Below are 25,852 nucleotides of genomic sequence, written 5' to 3' on the forward strand. Positions count from 1 at the left end.
CTGTTTCACCTTTTCGATAGATTGAGGCAAAGAAATCGAGCAACACATGTATGCGCTATCACAGAATTTTTTTTTTATTTTTCACACGTATTCCTTTAACAAACACTCCACTAACAGTTCTTGACAGTCATGAAGGAAGCTTTGTGGTCGGAGAAATAGACTGAGATATGTTCGACTTGGTACACCAATGCTTGATTCTCAAAGACGAGAGTACACCCAGCGGCAAACGATGGGGGCAGAAGCGCGCGCAGCAAGCGGACAACGCGAAAAGGGAGGAGGGAAGAGATAGCAGCGACTGACTGATGCTGCTGACGCCGATAGTGAGTCAACCCCAGCTGCGGAGTTGGTTTCAGGGACAACGCCGCCGATGCCGACGCAAACAATATGATACCCTCGCTTCCGCAGCGCCAAGAACCAGGTCTAGCCGTGGGAAGGTGGTCACGTATTCGTCGACGTGCCGGGGCCTACGTGAAATAACCGGCGCGTCGGCAACTGAAGAGCACCCTATCCGCCACACAGGAACAGGGGGGGGGGGGGGGGGGGGGGGGACCCTCCCCTCCTCTTTCTGCATGGCGGCGACGGTGTTCTATGCAGTCACGTTATCTTGACTCTCTAGCGGCGTCAGCGGCATCCAGCGGTATCAGTCGGCCGCTGCTAGCGCTGGGGGGATAAAAGGGGGGCGGAGCTGGTTACGAGGCCGACGACGACGCGAAACCCAGGAACGGACGCCAAAGAGCTGCGCTCAAAAATTCTGTGGCAGGCTAGCCCCCGCCGCAAGCGGCGGGGACCTACCTGTCCCAGCCCCACCAGGGGAGTCACTCCTCGCGGGGGACGTGCAGTGGTAAGACGCCCGACTTCGTTTCGATGGAGGCGAAACGAAGAGGCGTCCGTGTGCTGTCAGCGCACGTTAAAGATCCCCCAGATGGTCGAAATTACTCCGCAGCCCTCCACTACGGCTACTCTTTCTCTCTTGCCACTTTCACTCCCACCTTCCCTGGCGTGTCCACAGAAAAAAAGTGAGACAGGTACCGCGTCTTTCCCTTCCAATAAATCAATGAATCAGGCAGCGGAGGTTGCTCAGCTACAGAGCCAGTAGCAAGCCCGTGCATTTTCTTTCCCTTCTTCCTACCATGGCCTCCGAGATCACCCTCGCGCGCGTGTTTCGCGGAGGTGATCTCGGAGGCCATGTTCCTACAACCACAACAACGCTGACGTAAATATGTATACAATGTCACTTCAGGTTGAAAACCGCGCTTAACTTTAGCTTAACCGACGGCCCGAACCCTGCGTCTTCCTGCAGATGCGTAAATTTACTAGCTTATCGATTCTTACTGCGCACCTGTCTCACAACAATCACTCAGCAGTGAACTGGCAATAGCGTGGATACTCGAAACAGCGCTCGGATAGCGGTAAGCATGTTAAATTCGCCGTTTTATTCACAATCTGATTTTTGATTTCAATATCAGGCCTCGCCCAAACGGGCAAGGCCTCCCAAAAATTCGCCTATAGGCTCATTGGAGTGCCCCTCCCCACGGTAATCTTTAGTAAAAGGCGAAAGATTAGTACGTCTGCATGAGGAGAGACCTGAGCATAACATATTGAGACCTGAGCAAAGGACCCCATCGGCGCCAGCCTTTATACAAAGGCAAGCTACACAGTTCGTTTCGTGCTAAATGTATAACTTATTCGTTTAAATTACATTATTTTTGTTATTTTAGTCGCCGTAAAGAGTCATTGTAACTTTATTTGTTAATTAAACATATATTTTTATGCTGAATTAGTAGTTAATATATGTTATACCTATCGCTGAAAAAGCTTTCTAATGGCAATTCGTATAAACGATTGTGCTGCTCTCTGGCGGATTCACGATATCTAATACTTCCTCCTTAGACCGACTCTAAAATTTGCTTGAAGCTTTAATTTCTTCTTTCTATATTTCTTGTTACTCTGTGATAAAAAAAAAGTAATGTTTAGTGTGAATAAATAGTGGCGCTTGAAGTGGACTCAATCATGGTGACTCTATGTGCTCTCTGATGTCTCTGACATGGCCTCAAAGAGGTGCATAAGACTCGTTTATCCAGTGCCTTTTTCCAAGATGGGCGCCCGCTGTTAGCGTCGTGTTCGTACGTGATCGCACATTAACAGCATCCCGAATGACCCGTAAGCCTGGCTTCCAACATGCACAATGTAGCCATACAAGACTTCCAAATAATTTTGCAATCAATTTATGCATGGTCCGGTTGTTACAAAGTATGTCTGTTATGTAAACATCCATCTCGCAAGGACGTCCTTCCAAACTCCGTAGGGTGTAGTGTTTCGTTCATAGCACACATGAGAGTGTCTCTGTACATTACAGTTTAAAAAAAGAGAGTACGTTTGGCTTGCACTAAAACGTGCTCTTTCTCCTTTAGGTCTGCGCTGCTACTCCGTCTACATCCACGAAACGCACATATTCGCACTCCTACCGGCCTAAACATAGCAGTATGTCTGGCTCGTTCAGTCGGTCAGTTTCTTTAAGCCCTCTCGATCCGAGTCCCCCAAGTCAACCAACGTCGGGATCGCCGCCAAAACTGACGAGTCTGCCTAAAGACACAAGACAGCTCGCAGATTTGACCATATCGCCGCTGAAGATATTCGTCTCAGCCAAAAAACGAATCAATGACGTTTTCGTGGGAATCCAAGGATATGTCGAAGAGAGCCACGCATTCCTTTCAGGTTAGCAGTTAACATTTACGATAGATTGTATTTTTGGTCTGGAACCCGCATGTCATGTGAGAACCAGCCTACTTGGCGCAGAAGCGCGCACAAGCCTTTCTTTTTTGTTCTTTTCAGCTTGAAACGAAAAAAAAAAAAAACATTATTGTCGTTTCTTTGTGCTTTTTTACTTTCTAGTCTCATCTGAAGGTTCTTCTGTTTAAACTTAGGTTTGATCTGACACATACAGAGCTGTAGCCACAATAGTAAAGCAGGTTTTAAAGCGTAGCAATGTTCAAGTTTCTGCCGTAATTTGCTTTAGGTACAGGAGCTGTAATTGGTAAGCATGAAACATAGGTTGAAACAAACTGCTTTTGGTTTTGTTGCAGCTAATCGATAGTGTCATTTGGCTTTGAGTTTGGCACCCTCGTTCATATATTTCCACATGTGTGTGTTAATGAGTGATTCTAACAAACTGGAAAATTGTACTGGTGCTGAAAAGATCCTAAGTGGGCTGCACATTTTTAATTAACAGGCCTTTATATAAATGAGGCAGCACCTACAGTGCGTTCATGGTTTGTTTACAAAACACAATGATGTTTCACTATGTATGACATTTTATTCTCTTAAACGTGGTCTCACATTTTTGTAACGTTAGAGATGACACAGGTCTCGGTAATGCCACCTTATACAAAATTGCTGCAATGGTGTCCTAAAGATTTGAGCATCTGCTTTGTATAAGGGAGGTGTGGAGTTCGAACTTAGCTAGATACCGAGTGGTTTTCAGTGTGCACAAGTTTTTTTCCTTGCCTGCTACTCAGTTTCTACTCAGGGCATGCCGCTGAGCCATCTTACTCTTTTAACAAAGCTACCCTCGCATCATGAAAGAATTGATTGCTATTACTTGTACGAACTGCAAACTTTCAGAGTGTAAGAATTGTGTTGATATGTGACAGCAACTTTCATTCCTACGGGATATAAGTGTCAGGTAATAAGCCATTATGTCACGTCACTGTGCAAATTTGCATTTCACCGATGCTATGTTCCAAGGGGAGGAACAAAGTTGTGCTTGTTCGTTCTTTGATTGACGTCATACTGCTGTCATTTGCTCGATCTAGGCTCGAAGATGAAGAAATGAAAACCAAGTGTTTATAAAGAATGTGTTCTTATAACTGATTTTTGCTTGTTGGCAGATATTTAATTGGAATTTTGGGGTTAAGTATGCATAATCTGCATATTAAGAAACTGTCATTGTGTACTTCAGAAGGGCATTATGTATTTGAGTAGTACTGTGTGGGAGCAAAGTCCGTGCATTCAATGTTAAAAGCATAGATAGCATATTTTAGTAGTTAGTTCTGTCTTTGGAAGAATACGCAGCACGTTAGAAACGTGGAGTCCACAAAAAAAAAATTCTTATGCTGTTTTAGTTTCGATTTCAACCACGGAACGACGGCTGTGATGCCAAAGACGTTTTGAGGTCAAGTGAAGTGCACAAAAAAATGTAGTATGGTTGCTGCTATGTTCATTTTAATTTGCACCAACTGTTATGCAGGCTTGCCCAAAATTTAGAATCACAAAACATTAAAAAGCAGCAATTATATCACAGTTTTTCATGAACTCGCATGACCTCTACATCTTTTGCGGCTGGCCAAGCATCAACATGCCCACAAAAGGCATAATATCAGTCTTTACAGAGATTGAAAACTGTTCAAGTTGTCCTCAGCGTCTCATTAAAAACATCCACTGACACTGACATGGCATGGCTACTTGCTTGGTAGCAGCTTTGCTGCATCTACAGCACTTTATTTCTTTTTTTATTATTTGCGTGTGCCTGATATTTTGCATGTATATCCACTTCTAGCTCTCAATTCCGGAATGGAAGCATTCAAAACAGAAGACTGTGCAGAAGTGGAAAAGTTCAAAGACAAGATTACTGGTATTCGAGATGTCTTGTCACGTGACCACATGAAGGTGGTCTTTTTTGGCAGGTAATAATATTGTCATTAACAAAAAATGTAACTGTGCCTGAGTGGTGGTATGTTCAAAACTCGGTTTTCTGATCTCTGTGCGTTTAGAGGAACCAACGAGATAAATAATTCCCTAAAATCAAGTTTAGTGTAGCCACGTAAAGAAAAGGTTAACCTGTTAACTTCAATGTAAGAAATGAGTTCTTTTTGTCAGTGGAACATACCCAGAAGTGACTAAACTAAGGCAGCCACCTAATTGAACTAACCAGAATTGCTAGCAGGTGGCAGGGTGAAATCATATTTAAAATTTCAAGCAGCGGTGGCATTGATTTGTCAGTGAGAGACCATGAGGTGCAGAGTAGGTGTCTTTAAGAGTAGATTTTTGAAGAAGAACAGATAACCATTTTAACTAGGAGAAGGAAGTGAGCATTGCTTCTGTACTAACAAGAACTCTGGATTTTTCTGTTTCTTTAGGACCAGCAATGGGAAGAGCACAGTGATTAATTCCATGCTGCAGGACAAGATTTTGCCTAGTGGTTTGGGTCATACTACAAACTGTTTCCTTCAAGTTGAAGGATCGGATAGCTCTGAAGCATATTTGCTCACTGAAGACTCAAATGAGCCCAAAAATGTTGAGGTCTGGTTACCACTCTTTCTGCCCTTCTAATTTTGTGTCGATGCATCTGCTACTGATTTGTTGCCTGCCCTTTCTGATCATAATTTTATCTCTTTGTGCAACCCGCATCCTTTGTTCTTTTAGTCGGTGTTGCACCTTGCCAATGCCCTGAATTCAGAGTCACTTGGTGAGAGCACACTGGTGAGAGTCTTCTGGCCGAAGGACAAGTGCAATCTCCTGCGAGATGATGTAGTTCTGGTCGACAGGTGAGCACTTGCTTGCAAGCTATTGGTCTGCACTATATTCATATGTAAGGTAGGTTTTCACTATAGTCGGATAGAGGTCAAGGAAAAAGGTGCATCCAGCTATTAAAGCACCACCCCCAACCAATAGCTGCCGTGCTCTACCATGATGTCACGGCCGACCGCCTTGCATCTACAAGTAGCGCTTGGAATGTGGTTTTTTTGAGTGAGTCCATGCTGGCAAATAGTTCCTAAATGCTTCGTGAGTTCCAGCAAAAATACATACCTTTACTCAGTTCAATCAATAGTCATTTGCTTATCAGAGTACAACAGGTAAAACGACGAATTCTAACGGTGAATTTCAGCACTGTCGAGTTTTTACTAAACCGCTTCGTTGTTCTGCACTCCACTGCATCAGCAGTCTCGCCTCGTAGGGCTCCATGGAGCCCTACAAGGTGACAGCGATGCCACTGGCTGGAGGGGGCTCCTTTGAGGGCTATTTGCCGCTTTTTTCTTTACCTGTATCCAACTATAGGAGCCATGCTGACGTTTGAGAAACAGGAATTGTCACACATATGGAAAATTCCTTACTAAGCTGGTGTGCAGGCGCAAATGTGGTGCGGTGTTGCTTCTCTCGACTCTCCTTCTTTCTATAATAACCACAGAAAAGAGCATCACTTTCTGCTGGAGCAGTTACAAATCAGCCTTACCTGGCTCCGTCCTGTGGTGGGTTAGGCTTTATAAAGTGATTATCAGAGAGCCCTTGGCACCATGCAAAGGATGTAAACTTTACTGGTGGAGCACATGGCCACAATTGTTAACTTCTTACTGTAAAGAGTGTTCATTACTTTTCATGTCACTTATCCTTACCATGGACATATATATTACAATTCAATATCATGCATGGTACTGTTGTTATCAATGTATTTAACATTGTTATTTCTCTTGTAGGATGTTTTTATCTTAAAATAATGTATATAAATGTTGTTTGAATGTATCAGTGGCATAAGCTCTTTTTTTTTTTTTTTTTTTTGTTATTTGCTGTTAGCATCTTATCTGTCAACTGTACTCTGCACATAAATATGGAAATTTGAAAGTATTGGTGACTAAGAAGCGGTACTTTTATTCCAATAAAGAATGATATTTTTGTCTTGTAGATGAACAATGATGTTTCATACTTTATGAAAAACAATCAGGATCACTTTGAAGCCATTTGTTTTTAAACTGCAGTGGTGTTGGCTTATATTCAGTGTCAATTGAATGCTGTTAAACAGGGATGCAATGAACCTTCATGTAGCAAACTTCTCAGTATTACAAAGTTTTTCTCTTTTCCCCTACGTCGACTTTATTGAAATGCATTTATTTTCGGGCTGCATGTAATGAAAGTCTTGCGGCAATTGGCTTCAATATAGGGAATCCAAGTTGGAGTTTGCTCCGCGACGGCAGCACTCCGCTTCTAACGGAGCGGAGAGAAGCGGCATTACCTATGCTCAGCCGTGGCCGCGTAGCGCACGGCTGACTGCGGAGCCTACGCAGCCCGCCCTTGCGGCAGCTCATGCCTGGCACTTCCGCACGCTTAGCAGGAGGAGGAGAAACAGTCGTGCGAGAAGCGCGCAAAGCTCGCGTTTTTTGCCAGTGGGGCTTCTCATTTTTTCATTTTTCGGTTTGTCGGCTGACAACGAGGCTGGTTGGAAATGTGTTTTTTATTGGTGCTTTCGAAAGCGAATTAACTGAATGTTCTCAATGCTTGCTATTTTATTTCAGGTCCTGAAAAACAAGCCGCTACATTGTTTTCAAAGAGCGCTTGTTAACAGGCTGTGAGACAGAAAAAAATTATGAACCCAGAATTGCTACTCAAAGGCGAGAGGCAAGCGACAGATAGTTTGAGGGATGCGAGGCGGCACCTCTTCTGTTGTTACGGTGTAGGATAGCAAAGAGTAATGCGGAAGTCCTGATGTCTCTGTCCTTGCTGTTCATAGACAGGAAGGGTGTCGTCTTCTCATGGAGAAATAATAATACGTGTGTACACAGTGACGAGTCCTCCGGGCGCCGGTTGGGGAGCTTCCCTTCTTTTTATGACCACTCACATAGAAGGGGCCCATTTTTTGACAGGCATTTTAGGCACTCCCCGCCCCAACATGGTCAATAAAACTAAACGTTGTCACCCATAATGAACCATCTGCTTCAGACGACTACGCAGGACTGTACTGGCGCTGTGGTGCCTGTCTCAGCGCATTTTGGACGTGTTGCCTAGAATGGCGCAAAACATACTGCTTTACCCCTTGGTTCATGCGAACAGTGGCCAGGGGACGGTAGCTCGCTGCTGCGGCACTGCTGTCCGAGATCAATGACCTATCTACCTTTAACGATGAATGGTTTCTAGCCACCTGGGTCAGTGACCAGAAGCCGAGGCATGCAATTCTTGCAGCAGTTTCCTCTCTTCACGAGATGAACAGCAAGGAAACGCCTGATGGCTTTCGATGCAGGCGGGCACAGTTCTTTATGGAAACCTTTGTCTTAGTTCTACAGCTACTCTGTGCAATTCCTACTCTCTTATCTGCTCGAGCGAGTGCGCAGTGTTTGAGCTCTGGAAGCAGGATGGCATATGAAAACCATAACTAAAAGAGCCGACAACCGCTCATCGAAGTCTACCGTTTACCACACAAGTTGTACAACAAAGTATGCCATAAGTATGCCATAATTTAATCATTATAGCATTTTTTTTTTTCTTTTCTTGCAACGGGACACTGGCCAGAACGCTGCAAGAGGAAGAGAGCAACAACTGCGCGCGTGCACTTAAACGCGCTCGAATACAGCGAGGGGCAGATGGCGCGGCTGCGCTGCGCGGAGGTTTTGCCAGAGTCTCCATGGAGGGTGTTGGCGCACAGAGCAGCGAAGCGCCTCCTGGCCGAGGTTGTCTCCCCTATATGAAACTAGCTATGAAAACTTTTTGTTGGGTAGTGCTGAGGTACTTAACATTTTACAGAACATGAACATTATATGAGCGGAATGTCTGCAGTTGAAATGAACAACCGCAGCATGTTATGCTTCAGTGTCATTGGTTCATCTACATAGCAAAACAGAAGACTCTACTGCTTTCGCTTTTGTAATGTTGTACCACAATAGCATTAAGTAAACCATGTTCAAAAGCGGCAGTAAGCATTAGGATCCATAGCAAAAAAAGTATGGGATGGGTAGCGCGTGCCAATTGCTGCCGCACAGTTTTTACATCAGCAACACAAGACGAAGTCCCTTTTCTATGGTGGCGCTATGGTGGCGGATGGAATGAGCGGGAATGTGGCGAGAAGAACATGCCCCCACCACTAGTCTGGAAGCTGTGGCGCATTTGGTTCCTCTGAATGCCCCACTCTCCCCACCCTAATCGTACTGGCATTGCACTAGTCGCAGGGGAGGTGTTAAAGGCTGGTGCTGCAGGCGAAATATTTCTCTGTGTATGTGACTTCGAGTGCTGGGTGTTTATTGTGCACATTTTCAAGGTGATTTTACCTCGGTTAATTTATTTTGGTTTCTGTTGCGCATTGTCCTTTCGAGGATTCATGCAAAAATTGCATGCAACAAAAAGATAAGCACATTTTTTTAAATTTCGTTACATCCAGGTTGAACTGTGTGCTTGTTAAACATTTCTTTTGTGTGTTTCACTTCTGCCAGCTTTTCTTGACAGGACATTCCACTATGCATAGATATTAATTTTAAGGCTAGACCCATTAAACGCAGCTTGTGAATTTTAACTCTTAGGCATTCCAGTCTTTGTGACCACTCTAACTGCAGTGTTGTGCCTGTGAATGCAGTGGCAATGCTAGGTGCACGGAAAAAATTATGTTTAAACAATATTAATTTCGAGCTTTTCATTTTCAGCCCTGGCATCGATGTGTCCCCAAATCTTGATTTGTGGATTGACAAGCACTGCCTTGATGCTGACGTGTTTGTGCTTGTGGCCAATGCAGAGTCTACACTGATGGTCACAGTAAGTCCCCCAGCACTGCTTTCTGAATAGGCCCACGACTCTTACTTAGCACCATAGCCAAACGAGTGAGTTGGTGACACATTTTAAGGCCATACAGCACGAAAGACAGGGACGAAGAGCAGAGGAAACACAGGATGAGCACTGACTCACAACTAAAGAAATATTTCATGAGAAGCAAGACAGTATAAGAAAAGCGTAGCCAGTCGCTCAAACAAGCAAAGAAATAAGTAAACGTAGCACAAATCAGGGCTTCGTGGTTCTTTCCACTACTGTGACTATTGCCCAGTTAAAGGTACTTGCTTTTACCTAGTGTCTGTGCAATATTGTTCTTACCTTGCGTTTGATTAATTCTGGTTAGAATAAAGCTCAGCTTTATGTAATACTGCTGTCACACAGGAACTTTGGATTGCGATCGGTAACGATTGTGATTGAAGTTTCAAGTGCGGTCAAAATGGACCATGCTACACATACCCACTCAATTCTAATCGGCAAGTTAGATCGCTACGTGAGAGATGGTGCTGCACGCACGATGTTCATAGTTATCAGTTCATAATGTGTGTAAAAATACAAGCTTGATTAAAACTTTGCTCTCCCTTTTTTTAGACCGCAGCTTTCGTGGACGAGTAGCAGTTGTGTCATCCATTGCGCATGCGGGCAGGATAGCAGACGACAGCACGCGTGAGAACTGGCAAGCGTGCTTGAACCGGCATGTTTGTTTACTGCTGCGAAAACACTCTGCGAAAATGAGGTTGTAGGAGCAGGATTATGGGTGATCGTGATGGAATTCGCCACATAGCAACGACGGATCTGCATGGAGCTCTATTTCGATCAACTTGATCACGATCGAAAGTGCCCGTGTGACGGGGCATAATGTTCTCTGCATGAAGTCGCTCACCACTGCACTTGCTCGTAGCATACATGTGATATTGCTGAGCGTCTGTGCATTGTACTTTCAGGAGAAAAACTTCTTTCACAAGGTCAGCGAGCGTCTTTCAAAACCCAACATATTCATCCTCAACAACCGGTGGGATGCATCAGCGTCAGAGCCGGAGATCATTGAGAAGGTCAGTCATTGGGCCGTTTCTTCCAAGGCTTATTATATAGAGTTTAGGGTGGCAATACCACAACACATGATACACGAAAATTCTGGTTGAAATGCTTTTTATCATTTGGAACAGAATTGTTTTTCTATTGCTAAAACAACAAGCAGTAGATGTTCGTTTTAAATCCAAGGTCAGAAAAAACTATGGTAGTGCTGTGCTTCTGCGCTGTAATTTGTGTTTGAAGCGAAGAGCACGGTTCTTTTTTTTTTTTTCAAAGTAGTTCAAATAAAACCTCAGTAAATCCAACTTCAAGGGAGCGAATAAAAAATATTGAAATTATTCAAATTATCTGAAGTTTTAAGTATCGATTGACCTCCCCCCAAAGAACAGACAGAAGCTGCTTGTATCGCAGTAAATTTACTTGGTGAAAGGCTGTACAGTGGTACTTACCTGCTTTTAAAATCAATACAGCACGAAAAGGACTGTTTGTTACATTTTTATTAATGTTTTATTAACTGTTGCACACTGTCTGCAGCTTCAAAGCAGGACAGCTTTGAAACGAAAATGGCCTCTGCAGTGTGTCTCACGGAGCGACTCAGTAGCCCCGGTATCGGTGATGCCCCGTCACGTGCAGCAGCTGTGTCATGTGCAAGGAGGTTTTACAATGCAAAAAGCGAAAGGCACGAAGCAAGCCCACAGTTTCCGCACACGCGCGTTATTGAAAGCAAATGAAATGTGAAACGTGCAGTGGCATCAGTCAGCATCCCGAATGGCACAGAGCTGGTATTGGCTGACTGGCTGCAGGCTGCCACAAAGCTGAGGAAAACAAAACCGAAACTAAGTGTTCGGGTTGTTCTCTGGAGACCAGCAGATAGTTTAATAGTATTGCTGGCCACTCTCATATGTGTTGCGAAACACTGGAAAGGCAATCTGTATACATCTTGAATCAACAAAGGCTTTTCTTTTCAATCCAACCTGGCTTTCGACAAATTTTTAATGAAACGCAGCTAGCAGGGACAGTTAAGAACCTGAGCAAAGGCACTGGATGAAAAAAAGTAAATTGATGCAGTATGCCTTGTACCTTTCTGACATTCTCAACATAATATCTGATAGTGATTTCAATAAAAAAAATTATACTAATGACAATAATCATAAACTCTTAACCTAGTAGCATGGTAACATATCTAATCAATAGAGACCATTTTGTCAAGGTCAGTGATAGTGATGATGATGATGATGATGAATTGAATTTAATAGGGCAAGGGCATTTTGGGCCAGAGAGTGCCAAACGCAAGGTAAAAGGTCAGCTCAGTTCACTAATAGTAAAGCAGAATTATTAAGCATAACCTCTGGTGTACCTCCTAGGCCTCTCATTAACTTGTTGGTTATATTAATGATATTGCTTCTGGTGTTAATAAAGGTGTTACAGCTAGACATTTTGCCAACAACTGCTTAGTAGTGTAATGCATAATGGAGATAACCACCGCCACTGTCATCAGCAGCAGCAGCATCCGGACTATACCCAGTGTAGGGTAAAAGCCTCTCCCACGACCCTCCCGTTAAAATTTTTTTAATGATGCTGCCTCAGCAGTCAAAATATTGTGCAAAAATGGGAAAATCAGTATGATTAAGAAAAGAATGTTAGCGCTGTAAGTAGTGGATAAGATTAAGTATGCACAATTATGAACTTGGCTCTGCTGTACTTACCACAGTAAACACACTTAAATGCAATGGAGCCCTCATCACTCGGGGCTGAAGCTAGAAAAATCTCGTACAAAAAAATTGTTCAGCTGATGAAAAGGAACTCTCGTTTCTGTATCAAAGATTAAAATACGCCTCCTACTCTGCCTTATTAGCAGCCTATTTTACTTATGTGCGATGGACAGTAGGATATCATATGTTAGGATTATAAAACCCCGTGAAAAAGAAAAGAAAAAAAATTTTGAAAATGTGTAAAAGAGCAGCTCAATTTATGATGTTGAGGTATACTCTTACTGATTCTGTCTCAGAGATGCTGCATCTGCTTAATGGGCCACCCCTAAATCAATATCTGCACTTGACCAGATTAGAATTGTTGTTTCAGCTTTGAAAGAAAAAAATCTCTCAATATCAATAGGTCACCATTGCTTTGTCCGCTAACAATATGAGTGCTTAATAGCAAGCAATGGATATTGTAACGAAACCCTGAATCCACGCTTTAATGCATGCGCTAATGCTTACTCTTTGTGGATGATAGCAGAATGGAATGGTTTACTGGCATCTCTTTGGCAGTCCAGTACTGTAACAGGATCTTAACACGACATGTTCTGTTGAGGTAACACATCTAGCTTTGCACTTGGTGATCGTGTCTCATTTACAGTGTATATCTCCCTAAAGGTATCTGTTTTTCTTTTCTTTTTTTCTAGTTCAACTATGCTTGTATTTCAGAATGATCAGTTGAATAATAATGCATTCCTTAAGTAAGCATCGCCGTGCATTAAGCAGTTGTGTTGCGTGCAGTGGAATCTTTTAGGTTATGGTGAATATTGTATTTCTTTTGCCGTGTTTACAGGATATCACATGGCTCTTCGTTGTCTTAGGTCCCAACAGCATACTAACTGCCTCACGGCCCAGCAATACCTGCAGATAAATAATAACTAGTGATTAAAAAATGAGGGCTGCTCGATTGGCACTTTGATCTGTACTGTGTCACTGCATTTGAACTGTGGAAGCAGCACGTGGCGGCAGTGCTTATATTTCATTTCCTGCACTCTTCGAGCTCAGTCCTGTTTCCAAAGAAAATGAAGCTCTTTGTCTAGCAAGTGATATAATGCATTGATCTGAGAACACGTCAGCTTGTCTTCATTGTCCCTTCTAAGTGGGTACTTGGTGTTACAGGCGACGTGTGACAAGTCATGCTTAACTTACTGCTTCTCGTTCTTGTTAGTCTTCTCAGACTAGCTAGTAACTATTCTGAGACGTGGTAATTGCCCAAAGGTTCAGCGAGAAAAAGGAAGCAGTTGCATTACTGTGCTCTTAGCTCCTTTGCTACTAGTATACTGTTGTATACTCCTGTCAGCCTTCTCACATTCTTTTTATTTTTTTTATATTGTTGGTTTATATCTCTCTTCCAGGTGCGGAAGCAGCACCTGGACCGAAATGTTTCATTCTTGGTGGATGAGCTGCACGTTGTCAACCGCCAGCAGGCTGAAGACAGGGTGTTCTTTGTGTCGGCACGGGAGGTGCTCAATGCCAGGCTACGCAAGCAGCAGGGGCTGCCCCAACATTGTGAGTTGGCTCCCGTACCTAAACTCTGCGATGCTGTTGGGGTGTTTAGGACCTTACAGGCAGGGCTTAAACTGGCTGCAGGGGACATTGGTTTTCTTGGAATGCCAGTTGGCTTCCTAGAGCACCTGATTTCATAAACGCCATTGCTGCGCCTTTCATTTATTCATTTTGTCATGAAATTTATCGTAATATATTCGCTTATAGCAGATTGTGCCGCAGTGTCGCCACTCATTATTTATTGAATTTTGGTGCTTTTATTGAAGGCCGTGCATCTCCTATGCTGTTTTTATTTCCATGCATGTTAGGTAGAAAAGGAGGAAAGCCAACATTTAGAAGTTCCTCAGTACCTTTAGAAAGCAATTGGAGTTCCCCTTGAGGCTAAAAAGAAAAACAGTTCCTGTTCTACTCCTTTTCTCTATGCCTTACTGCTCAGGCACTTTGAGGCATTCAGAGCACAAAGTTTTCTGAGAAAGCTTGGGAAGGCCATGCTTTCTAGTTATGTGGGCTCTAAGACTGCAGGCCCAAAAACTAGTAACAGTTGCAGGCAGAGGCCAGGACACTGGTTTCTTTCAAGGCAGAAGGAAATCTGAAGAGAAACACTGCAGGTGTTGGGAGGTAGCAAAAATACATTGCTAAGCTTCCACAGCGTGCTGAGCTTTCGCTAGTGCAACGAGCAGTGCAGAACTGGGAAGGAAAAAGCTTAAAGAACAAATTCACTCTTCGGAAATCTACGCTGACTGTAGCTCAGTGCAGTTCAACTGACAAGGCCTCTGGTATCACAACCATGCATGTCAGGCATCATTTCTGTCGCCATCTCAAGGCTTGTTGCTATTGAACTGTCTTCGAAAAGCCGGGAAGGAGACTGCTGTCCAGGAATGCCTCGATAGTTGGACTGCAGTACTGAAAGTACAAAGTCCGCCAGTAGCAGCCACAATATGACAGCATTCATGCATGGCTGCGCTGCTCTCTGCAAAAAAATAAAAAAAATATCAGCAGTTTCATCTCGATGCGCCTGGAGGAGGGTGAAGTCATGTGTGCCCATAAACACATGCAGCCTTTGTTAAAATTATGAATCCCAAGGGGCTTGCTTTTGGGCTGTGTGCAGTATAGCTCATTATGCATTGCCAGCATTCTTGCGCCGCGGGAAATGAGGGCCTCCATTGTTGCCAGGAGTTCCCTTACACAATGGTTTAGGCGCAGAGTTCTTATGCTTTTTGCTTTAGACAAAAGCCCTAGTACATGGCAGAGCTAAGGGCAGGTCTGGAGACTGACATCTGCGTAAGAAGCCAGAAGATAACATTTCAATGTATAGCTGCCTCAAGGCTAGCTATGCTGCACATCTCCAAAACCCTGTTGAGGATACTGTCAAGCCTATGTTGTCTGCTTGGTTTTGCAGCAGGCGTGGGTCTTGCGGAAGGTTTCCAAGGCAGATATTTCGAATTTCAAGACTTCGAGAGAAAATTTGAGGTGAGCTTCACGCTTGCTTGCTTATTCAAGAGGGAGTTGGAAAACTGGGCGGATTTGTTTTTAGGTGTTTCCAAAGACCACTGCTGTTTCACTTTCTTTTAGGAGTGTCTGTCAAAGTCGGCAGTAAAAACGAAGTTCGAACAGCATACTCAACGGGGACAGAAGATCACAAATGAGCTCCGAGCCATCATGGACAGAGTGTACGAGCAAGCGTCGTTGCTCAAGTGAGAATCCCGTTTCATGTTTATGTTACCAGAACTGGTTCTGTTTGCATTGCACTAAAAAGTGCAAAGTATGCAAAAAATAATTCTAGACCCTCTTCAGAAGCAGGAGCTAGCACATAGGGAATGTACATTGTTTATTGCAAACACTTAACCTGCTTGTCAGAGGTTTGGCCCCGCTTGCATTAATCATTCATGACACTTTCTCGCTTCTCTCCACTGAAGCTAAAACTACTAAAATTGGGCCGCTGTTTTGAAAGATGTGCATACCATGCTCCAAAATATTTAGTAATGAGCATGTGATGCAGAGCAAAAAAAAAAATTCCTTATGATGACATTATTTGTTATATTTTTTTCACTGCATTCTCTTTCAATTGACACATTTAGTATAAATTGAAATCAACCTGTGTCCAAGAGTTTTACATTCTGATAGCAAAGAAGCTACTTTAACTGAAAATGGAGCTTTTGTGACCTAGAAAAACCAAAAGAGGAGATGCAGGCATTGGTACATTAGGCTGATTTCATGGGCAAAATGCTATGGCGTCGACACCATTTTTGCTCACAACTAGGCTGTTTGTTAGCTTTATTCACTTGGAAATGATGATCGTGGAGTTCTTTCGGTCTTTTTGTCTCGAGCAACATTCAGGCAGATAGCAGGGAAGTAAAGTGTCCCAAGTTTAATCCTAGTTATGTCGCCAATAAATGTGCCTGTCATCACTGCCAAATGGCAGCGTACCCACGAAGATGAGCCATAAAGAGCAGCAGAATGTGTTATTGCTTAGAGAAAGAATTGAATGAAGCGGTCCTCTGTGCCTCCAAAATCTCAAGCACCACAAAACATTGTCCCAACATTGGAGTGTGTTGGTAATGCACTGGCCCTAAATGGGTCCAGGAATTACCAACACCGTACCAATATTGGGTCATGATTTGTGCAGAATGGCAACAGCAACTGTGCATGGCATGCCGATGCAGCAAAAGCATGCTTTGCCGTCAGGTCGGAAAAGCAGACCCAGCGGCGGGAGCAGTGGGAACGGCTGCAGTTCACGCAGCAGCAGCTGCAGCTTCTGACGGAAGAGGCGAAGCAGCGCATTGGCCAGCTGGTGGAGCAGGTGGAGCAGCAAGTGGCCGGTGCTCTGAGCGAGGAGATCCGCCGGCTGGAGCTGCTGGTGGGCGAGTTCGAGCGGCCCTTCCACCCTGACCCACTGGTGCTCGGCGTCTACAAACGCGAGCTGCACGCCTATGTCGAACGCGGACTCGGCTGCAATCTGCGCGCACGTCTCTCCAACACCCTGCAGATGTCCGTCGAGAGTGCCCAAAAGGACATGATTGGTGGGTGCCATTTCTCAGCGCAAAGACACCTTGTGCAGCAGTGGGGTGTGGGGTTCTGGCTTTCTGTCTCTCAGACAGCAGGTCATGAAAGTTTGAAAACTGTAAAGAATGCCCTTGGATCTTTTGAACAGGCAGGGAGGCACATAGAAAAGTCCAACACAAGGCCACACCTATCAAACTTGCGAGAATCCCAAATATTTACTGCACTTTCTGATTGTTCCTGACAATGTCCCGACAAGTTTCCCGCACGCAAATAGTTATTGTGAAAAACCCTCAATGGAACATGCAGCCACTTTGCAATCGCCAGCATTACCATCAATCGCTGCACTAAGGGTATGAAGGCCATCAGCATCATTGGCTAAGCAGCCGAAGAAAGCCAAGTCATGCCAGAGTGTTTGTGGCTTGTTTGCTGGTACAGCATAGTGGTGTTCTCCCTGTAAGGCTCCTGTAACAGCTGCTTCAGTGCTGGTGTAGACTGGAAAGTCCCTTCTGCAAAAGGACTATATGGACTGTACATGAGTTTTGAAATTTAGGGCGGACTTATCCACTCTTCCCCCGCCCTCTCTGATATATCCTAATGGGAGTGTGTGAAATCGAAACAGAAGTGCTAGGGCACCTAATTTATATTTGGCCTAACCACACTAAATTGTCAGTTGTTTGTTTCTTCTTCTTTTTTTTTTTTTTCACTACTCATGCATCTCTTTTGCTCTGTATAGTTCAGCCTTCTGCTGTGTTTTTTCTGTGTGTTCAGATGATTCTATAATAGTTGCTACACAATGTAATACCATCTTTGTCATTTCTCTGGCCACCAGGTCGTATGTCATCGCTGATACCATCAGAGCAGCAGCCGCAAATGCTCAACGTTCTGCCGCGGCACAACTTTGAGGTCCTGTACCGACTGAATTGTGAGAGCCTCTGCTGCGACTTCCAGGAAGACCTGGGCTTCCGCTTCTCCTTTGGCCTGGCCAACATGATAAAGTTCTTCACTCAGTACCGCAAAACCGACCCTGCTCTGGGAGGCAGCTATTCAAACATGGTATGCAGGGGTTGGGATGCTGCTTTTTTACAGATCCCGATGTCATTCATAAAATATGAGACCTCTTAATTTTATTTTAATCACTTCTTTGTGCATGTAGCAATATCACGTGGAGCACTCAGTAGCGTATTAATGGGCTCAAGTGAATTATCTGCAGTTTTTTCGCAGGCATCATTAGCCTCACTTTGTGAGCAGGACTGTCTTGAAAATTCTAAGCTTTTAAATCTAATGATTTTAAAAGTTTCAAAGAGACAGCACCTTTCTTCTGCATACACCCATACTTTTATCCACCTTGAAGCGATAGGCTTACTACCTGAACACTCAGTGTTTTTACATCATAACTTCACAGTATCAAAGGAAATTTTCCTGCACATTACTGATGTGGTATCAGCAGTAAATATGGACTTATTTGAGATATACAGTTGTTTTCCATGTGGTTTGTGGTGCATAAAGCTAATGACAGTGGCAACGAATTTCATATCCCACATCCCAAATATGCAATTTGGAATGTTGGCTGTACTTGAGAAGAATGCACCAGTGTCTGCCATATTGAATTTCATGCATGTAACAAGAAAATATGTTCAAAGAAGCACGTTTTATTAACTGTGCGTTGCTATAGAAATTTGTTTCCTTGCTGTCTTCAATGTGCAGATTCCAAGGCCACAGTTGAGCACACCGCAGACACCGAGCAACGAGATCAAAGTGTTTCCAGCAGCTCCTCCTGACTACCTGGGAATCGTGCACAAGTTGGCCGTAGTCTCACCTACACCTCAAACTGCCCTGGGTGTACTCACTGTTGGAGGATGTGTATGTGTTTGCATCAACTTTTACCTTTGGGAAGTGGCAAATGAAAGGGGACCCAAAGCACATGTGATCTGTCTGTGCAGCAAATTAACAAAACGGTGCTTGTCAGAGCATACGAGAACGTTTCTGGCACTGAAGTTATTGTGGAGAGGGCACAGCTGGGAGAAGCTTGGTGAAATTGCTTGAAGGCAATGGTGGTAACTCTGCTATATACTAATGATTAAAAATTATGTCCAGAATACACCAGGTTTGTTTAAAGTGCAGTACTAGAGGCAGGCAAAGTATAAAAACTCATCGCAATCGTTCGGTGCACCATCTCTGCTCATGTGTGGCGACGTGGATGCAGTAGAATCTGCATAATGTCGTTACTATTGGTGCAAATTTCGGGACGATGTGAATATTTAAACTTTTATGCCCTGGTTGCATCATGTACTGCGTGCAAAATTTTGGATTCTTCGAGCATTCTCTCGCCACTAGTTGATACAGACATGCGAGTGACAGTCGCATTCTCAAGCCCTCGTGCAGCCCGCACATTGCCGATGGTTCAGTTGCCAATCAGACAGTGCACACGGCAAGCAGTGAACTGCGCCACACTGTCCACAAATTGCTGATGTCACGATTACCAATCGCGTGGTATAAACCACGAGTGATGCGCACTGGCCCTAAACACAGTTGCAGCACTGCTGTATGTTCATCTTAGATGGCACATGTTTCAGTAAAATCTCGTTACAAGAGACATGGCTACAACAGACACTCGGTTATAAGAGACACTTGAAAATGGTTTGGTTGGTTTTCCTATGTTTGCCATGTTAACAACATTGGATACAAGAGACATGGTTACAAGGGACACTCTGTTACTAAGGGCAACTTTTCCAGGTCCCTAAAGTACTTTCTACATTATTTATAAGAAACACAATTAACCCAGGTACATTCATGCAACTCAGCTGACTCGTACCAACTCATATGTGCGGCAGTTTATATTCCCTTAATTAAATTCTGTTCCATATCGGTTTCCTGTTTTGTTGCAATACGTCAGGAACCAAGAAGGAGTGCCTCCTTTTTACTGGGAAGTCAAAATGTTCCTGTTGTTTCAGTCACACAGGAATGTGATGGCAGTGGCTGAAACAATAAGGACATTTTGACTTCCCAGTCAAAAGGAGGCACTCCTTCCTGGTTCCTGACATATTGCAACAAAACAGGACACTGATACGGAACACAATTTAGATAAGGGAATCTAAACAGCCACACATACAAGTTGATAGGAATTTTTGGTTACAAGAAACCTTGGTTACAAGAGACACCTTTTTAGGGTCCCTTGAGTGTCTCTTGTAACGAGGTTTTACTTAATATGAATACTTTTTGCAGCCTGTTGAGGTTCGAATCATCGAGATTCTAATAATATGTATTAGCGCTCCAATGCTGTTTGTTGTATGACAAACAGCATTGGAGCGCTCCATACTTGGAACTTGGGAGTATTTGTCCATCTCATTTTCTTTGCTTTGCCATTCTCCCGTTCTGTGCAGGCTCTGTTTTATATAATGTTATTTGATTTTGATATATGCATGCTTTAATATTTGCATATTAATTATGCTTAATGCTAATTATGATCTTATTATGTTAATTATGTAATATTTTGACATTAGAACTAGCAAATCATCCACACAAATGGTAAAACTAGTTCACTAGTTCTATAATGGGCTTCAGTGGGTGTCCAACAGTTCCATCCAGTTGCTGATGTTATTGACATCTCCTAAAACGGACCTGTCCTAAGCCTCTGGGTTGCTTCTTGTGCAGATGGTTCGGGCCATTGGCTGGAAGGTGATTGCAGTGGCCGTGGGCACATACGGGGCACTGTACCTCTTTGAACGGCTGACGTGGACGAACCGTGCAAAGGAGCGCTGCTTCAAGCGCCAGTATGTGCAACACGCCACCCGCAAGCTTCGCCTCATTGTCGACCTCACCAGTGCCAACTGCTCTCACCAAGTCCAGCAGTGAGTGACCGGGGGCTCTGACAGCTCTCGTTGGCATTTTGTCTGTACTCTGTCTTTAAGCTGAAAGGCTTAGGCATGGTGTACTGCTGGTATATCTGAGTCAGCAGACAAGCCGCTGAACACAATTTTATTTCAGTACCCTGGGGTCACCAGCTTTGCTGTGCTGTAAACGTCCAGCTTTGAGCAGTACTCACCAAAGAGATAAATCAGTAACTTTCTTTGTGGAGGAAGATACATGAGTACAGAACCCTTCCAAGTGTGCACGTATAGATGCGTGCTGGTTGTATAAAATGTTTGCTGTCAAAGGGGCGATGAGGACTAACAGAAGTTCGCATGTACACATAAATTTACTACATTATGATGACTGAAACACTGCTTTCACTGTGTAAACGAAGCATCCACAAGCCAGAAAAGGGCACAAAATGAGCAGTGTTAGTTTCGTGATCATTACTGGTCAATTTTGCGAGCAAATCTCGCAAGCACAGGTCTCAAAGGCTAAGCTAACCACCATTCACTTCAAAATGATGATCACAGTCTTTTTCAGTGTAGGCATCAAAAGTTTGAATTGAAATGAGTACATTTGGCAAGTACTCGCAGATTATGACTAGCAGCTTACCAGTATCACTCAAGAGGAAAGTATACAACAGTGGCATCTTACCTATACTCATCTATGGAGTTGAAACGGGGAGGCTAACGAAAGGGTTCTACTTAAGTTAGAAACAACGCAGAGAACAATAGAATGAAAAATGGTAGGTCTAACGTTAAGAGATAATAAGCATTCGGAGTGGGTCAAAGAAATAATTTGAGTTAATGACATTCTAGTGGAAATCAAGAAGAAATGGTATGGGCAGGAATGTTGTGCGAAGAGAGAATAACTAGTGGTTGCTAAGGTTAACAAATTGGATACCAAATGAAGGAAAGCATAGCAGGGGTTGGCGAAAGTCAGGTGGGCGGATGAGGTTAGCAGGTTTGCCGGGGTCAAGTGGATGTAGCTGCACAGGACCAAATTAATTGGAAGTATATAGGAGAGGCCTTTGCCCTACAGTGGGTATAGTCTGGGTAATGCTGATGATAATGACTGGAAGAAAATATTGCTTCTCATTTGTGGCTGTACACTTTGGTGATATTGCTCACGTGATTGACCACAAACAAGTAAGCAACGGCAGATGCGAAAGGCTGGAATGGCAACACGCTTATACTGTTGTGATGATTTCGCAGAGACCGCTTTCGTCCTACTCGGCATAGTCAGTTAGGAGGTTGAAACTGAGTTCTCTAAGCCAATGTAAACAACAGAGTGGATGACAGAAACAAAAACATTTAAGCCAGTCCGTGCAGCTATACCTTGTACAGCAATGCTGCCCGTGTACTATGTCTCAGGATGTAGTTTCACTTGTGCACAGTCAATTGTGTACACTTGATGCACTGCAGTGCTGAAAATGCAGCAACCGCAGCAAAATTTGTGCCATCTTTAAACACACACCGTATCATTTGAAAACTTCCTTGAAAGTTTTTCAAATTGCAGCTGAAACTAAAGCTAAACCTGAATGCATTTAAGGCATTCTTCAAATATATTTGGATATGACAGCCTCTTTTGATATGCGTGATGTAAAGCAGTGTGAAAAGTTTTGCTAGGAATTTCTGTGATTTGCCCTCACCAAGGCTCAAACTTTTCAAACCCATTTGATCCTAGGTAAAAAATCTGCTGCTCAAAATTCGAAATTTTAATTTGAAATTTGAGGGCTAAAATGGGGAACTCATTGCTGGCATTACATAGCAAATTCTGACATCACTTCCCAGGTAAGTACATATTGGGATATCAACAACTGGAAGAAGACCCCTTTTCCTTTTCTGAACTGTGATGATGATGATCATGATGTGTTTGCATGCCTGCATACGTTAGGGTGAATGGGTGGGTGAAGGTGGGGCAGATGGTCATCAGTGTGTGATAGTATACGATAGTAATGATTATAATAATGCATAGATATAGTATGTGTGCAGTAAATATGTACATATGTTAGTTCTGCTTCATCCTGCTTCTAAAGGCATTATAGGCTTGAATAAAAGCAGTTTGGTAAGGTTCTTGGTCTAGCATGAATAGCTTTCTTTTTATATTAAGGTGGATTTCTGTTTCGATGGCTTATCCGTTCTGTGTAACTTAAAATGAGGCTACATTTCCCATTTACTGTAGTATGCAGCATGCTACAAGATACAGTAGAATCTCTAGAATTCTGTGCCCTTCAATGTGCAGAGCATAGTGTCCAAATTAAGGTTTTCAAATTATCAGGAAATAAAACAAAACAAAAAGGGCAAGTATGAAAGCATTGTTCAGTCCCCTGTGAGACGAACTTGGACATGCCCACATGGCTTTCCAGATTTCTAAGTTGGCTGAGCCAATGCAAGCTGCTACCTCTTATTAGCCAACATTGAATTATCCAGGTTTTACTTTAATGATAGTAAGTCTTCTGTGTGATGTTGACATATGATTATTAATACTTGTGGCCAAACTTGTTTTGTATTTTTAGAGAGCTGTCAAGCACGTTTGCTCGTTTGGGCCATGTGGTAGACGAAGTGGTGAATGAAATGGATTCTGACATTAAGAAACTAGACAAGGAGATCGGCAAGATGGAGGAGGCCACTACCAATGCAAGAACTCTAAGGTACTGCATGTTACATTTATGTACTGAAACTTGCGACATTATTTGATTGGATTTCATACCATGCGAGCATAACCGATCGTCACTTTTCTGTATCTTCAATTCTGTTTTCTTTCTTTCTTTTTCAGAAATAAGGCTGGTTACCTGATGAGTGAACTTGAGACGTTTTCCCAGCAGTACCTCCAGTATGACCAGTAGAGGATGAGAACATAACCTGACACAAACCCTTAGTTGCTTGTTAAATTGGGTGGCAGCGTCTTTTTGTTTCATTTGTTTTTCTTTTTTTTTTTTTCTGTTAGAATATTGAAAAGCATGCTTATGTTTGAGCTTAAAAATCTTTTTTTTTTTTTTTTTTGTATTGCATCGCATTGTTAGGAATCTGTTGACAAAGTAGATGCTGTGATGAAATTTATAAGTAGAAGCTCAGAAGTTGAAAATATAAATTTTGTTTTACTTTTCTTTTTGCTTGCATGAAATTGTTCTGTTGACTAGCCTGTTCAGGCAGTAATGTTTGAAACAAAATCTTTGCTGACTATAATTTTTGTGTCTACTCATGTTGGCATGCATATGTAGAAAATATTGTTTAATTTACATTTGTTGCGATATGTGTACTTTGCAACCATTTTTGTCTCCTGCGATTCTGAGAGCATGCATTGGTTGTTACAAAGTGAGGCATGATTGCAAGTATTTTCCTGTGCACACAAGTTAGATTGCTTTTGTTTAGATTGAAAAAGAGTCTTTGTTGTTTAATAAAATGACAAATTCAACAGCGGTTTCATTTTCTTTTGTGGAGTGTTCATAGCTTTATCCCACCTTGCTGGCGCTTGGCAACAGCCGTTCATTTGGGTAAATTAATTTGTTTATAACATTAGTTCTTGCATCTCTGTAGAGTGAAGCATTCAGGTATCGGCTCAATGTATGCTATTAGTAGGATACAGCTTAAGGAAACAGCAGTTGCTAACTGTAGACCATGATACGCAGCATGTGTATTATATTCCACTGAACAGTAAACGAAATCAGTTGTTGATATTTGACTGTATCAAACAATCGAGAGGAGACAAAATTTTTGAGCTTATAATTTGGTCTAATGGTTGGCATTATATATTTAGATAACTAGAACTTTAACAGCAAGCAACTATCTTTCACGGAGGAATTGTGGGTAGTAGTTACTGCAGACTTCTGTTGTGTCTGACTATAGTGTAAATCAACATTGGCTGCAAGATGCACAAGTTTAATGTAGGTGTTTGTGCCGGGGGTCTTTAAAAGAGTAATTTTTTTCAGGTTTCAGAATGAAGATACTTGTCTTAAGATAATGCGTTATGGATGCACTATTAGTCACCACTTGACAATTTGTGGATGGTTAACAATTATTCTGCCTGCGTCACATAAGATATAACTCCTGTTACTGCCTAAGAAGGCCATCTAGGATTTCAATAGCACTGTATTGAACCTTGAGGCAACACCACGTGAGCAACTTTGACCTGTCGCTCACTGGTCCTTGGGTTGCACAGAGATGTCTGCGCGCTCTTGGACTTTAGGTGCATGCAGTGATTAGAATGTGCCCCGCTGCAGTGGCTCAGTGGTGATAGTGCTCAACTGCTGATTCCAAGGATGCAGGTTTGACCCAGCTGTACATACTGCTTTTTAGATGGAGGTGAAAAGTCCGTGTACTATGCAGTGTCAATTCACATTTAAGACCCCCAGGTGATCAAAATTTTCTCAGCCCTTCACTGAGACATCCCTGATGGCCTGAGTCACTTTTAGCCATTACACCATATCTATAAAGCAAACCAGTGATTAGCATGTTGGCAATTACACAGCCTATATTGAGTCTTTGGGAACTGGCAGTGTGGCAACCCTATTTGTGCAAGGTTTCATGCACACGACACGCAAAAGGTTCTAAGCTTCTATGGAAACAATGCGGTATTTTTGCTCGTACAAAATGTACGCTATAGATGGGTCTGTAGGTGAAATGTCCATGCTTGCAGGCCATTACCACGGCAGAAGCCCTATGAATGAAACTTTTCCTTCTCCATGGTGGAAGTGGCTGTGTGGTGATCTCAGCCGCTTACCACCACCTGTGGAGATTGCGATGCCAGTCATGGAAGCTGCATGAATAAATTTTGGTTAAAAGGATTCGGATTGGAAAATGTTTATTGTTCGCATTGAGTTCTGTGTGGGCGGTGTGCTAGATGGCTTTGAGCCCATAGCTCTTGTTGACCTTATGAACCCGCTCAGTGGCCCGGACTTCTGTCAATGGTTCCTAGCTGGCCCGGATAGCCCCCCACCACTCTGGAGAAGGGACTGGCGGCGCCTTTTTGCAGCTCCATAGAATGATCATAACTGTCTAGCTCGACACATTCTTTGCAAGTTGGGTTGTATTTTATTGGGTACATGTGTGCTAGATTTGTTGGGGCTAAAAATGTGGAGCCAACTCCACATTACCTCCAGACTGTTGTTCAAGTTCTTGTTTGGTGGCAGATATTTTATTTTTTTATTTATTTATTTATTTATTTGAAGTGCATTTCATTTTTTA

The 25,852-nt window shown here is 43.1% G+C and overlaps 1 protein-coding gene and 1 non-coding gene across 3 annotated transcripts; one reads left to right on the forward strand and one right to left on the reverse strand.

Moving 5' to 3' along the window:
- Positions 1-1,466: 1,466 nt before the first annotated feature.
- On the reverse strand, positions 1,467-1,592 carry LOC146197294 (U5 spliceosomal RNA). The gene has a single exon (XR_014706255.1). It is a non-coding gene; the product is annotated as a U5 spliceosomal RNA (small nuclear RNA).
- Positions 1,593-2,013: 421 nt separating this feature from the next.
- Marf (Mitochondrial assembly regulatory factor) lies at positions 2,014-24,083 on the forward strand. 2 transcript variants are annotated; one of them, XM_084599113.1, is made up of 16 exons: positions 2,014-2,160; positions 2,412-2,715; positions 4,556-4,682; positions 5,136-5,298; positions 5,422-5,543; positions 9,396-9,504; positions 10,461-10,568; positions 13,661-13,814; positions 15,211-15,281; positions 15,384-15,505; positions 16,497-16,831; positions 17,644-17,867; positions 18,519-18,674; positions 20,466-20,662; positions 23,185-23,319; positions 23,445-24,083. In XM_084599113.1, the coding sequence occupies exons 2-16, from the start codon at positions 2,484-2,486 to the stop codon at positions 23,512-23,514; spliced, it is 2,325 nt and encodes a 774-aa protein (XP_084455239.1). In that variant the 5' UTR covers positions 2,014-2,160; positions 2,412-2,483; the 3' UTR covers positions 23,515-24,083. The 2 variants fall into 2 exon arrangements, with proteins under 2 accessions (XP_084455239.1, XP_084455240.1); XM_084599114.1 differs by having other exon boundaries at positions 15,214-15,281.
- Positions 24,084-25,852: the final 1,769 nt, after the last annotated feature.

Source organism: Amblyomma maculatum, chromosome 3, assembly GCF_055883805.1.
Source record: "Amblyomma maculatum isolate TAMU_Amacu chromosome 3, ASM5588380v1, whole genome shotgun sequence".
Taxonomy (NCBI): domain Eukaryota; kingdom Metazoa; phylum Arthropoda; class Arachnida; order Ixodida; family Ixodidae; genus Amblyomma; species Amblyomma maculatum.

Bases quoted from the DNA above. Each gene is read 5' to 3' on its own strand.
- Marf (XM_084599113.1), top strand. From the start codon at position 2,484: ATGTCTGGCTCGTTCAGTCGGTCAGTTTCTTTAAGCCCTCTCGATCCG. The intron at 9,505-10,460 runs GTAAGTCCCCCA...TTGTACTTTCAG, and splicing joins AGTCTACACTGATGGTCACA to GAGAAAAACTTCTTTCACAA. The intron at 13,815-15,210 runs GTGAGTTGGCTC...TTGGTTTTGCAG, and splicing joins GCAGGGGCTGCCCCAACATT to CAGGCGTGGGTCTTGCGGAA.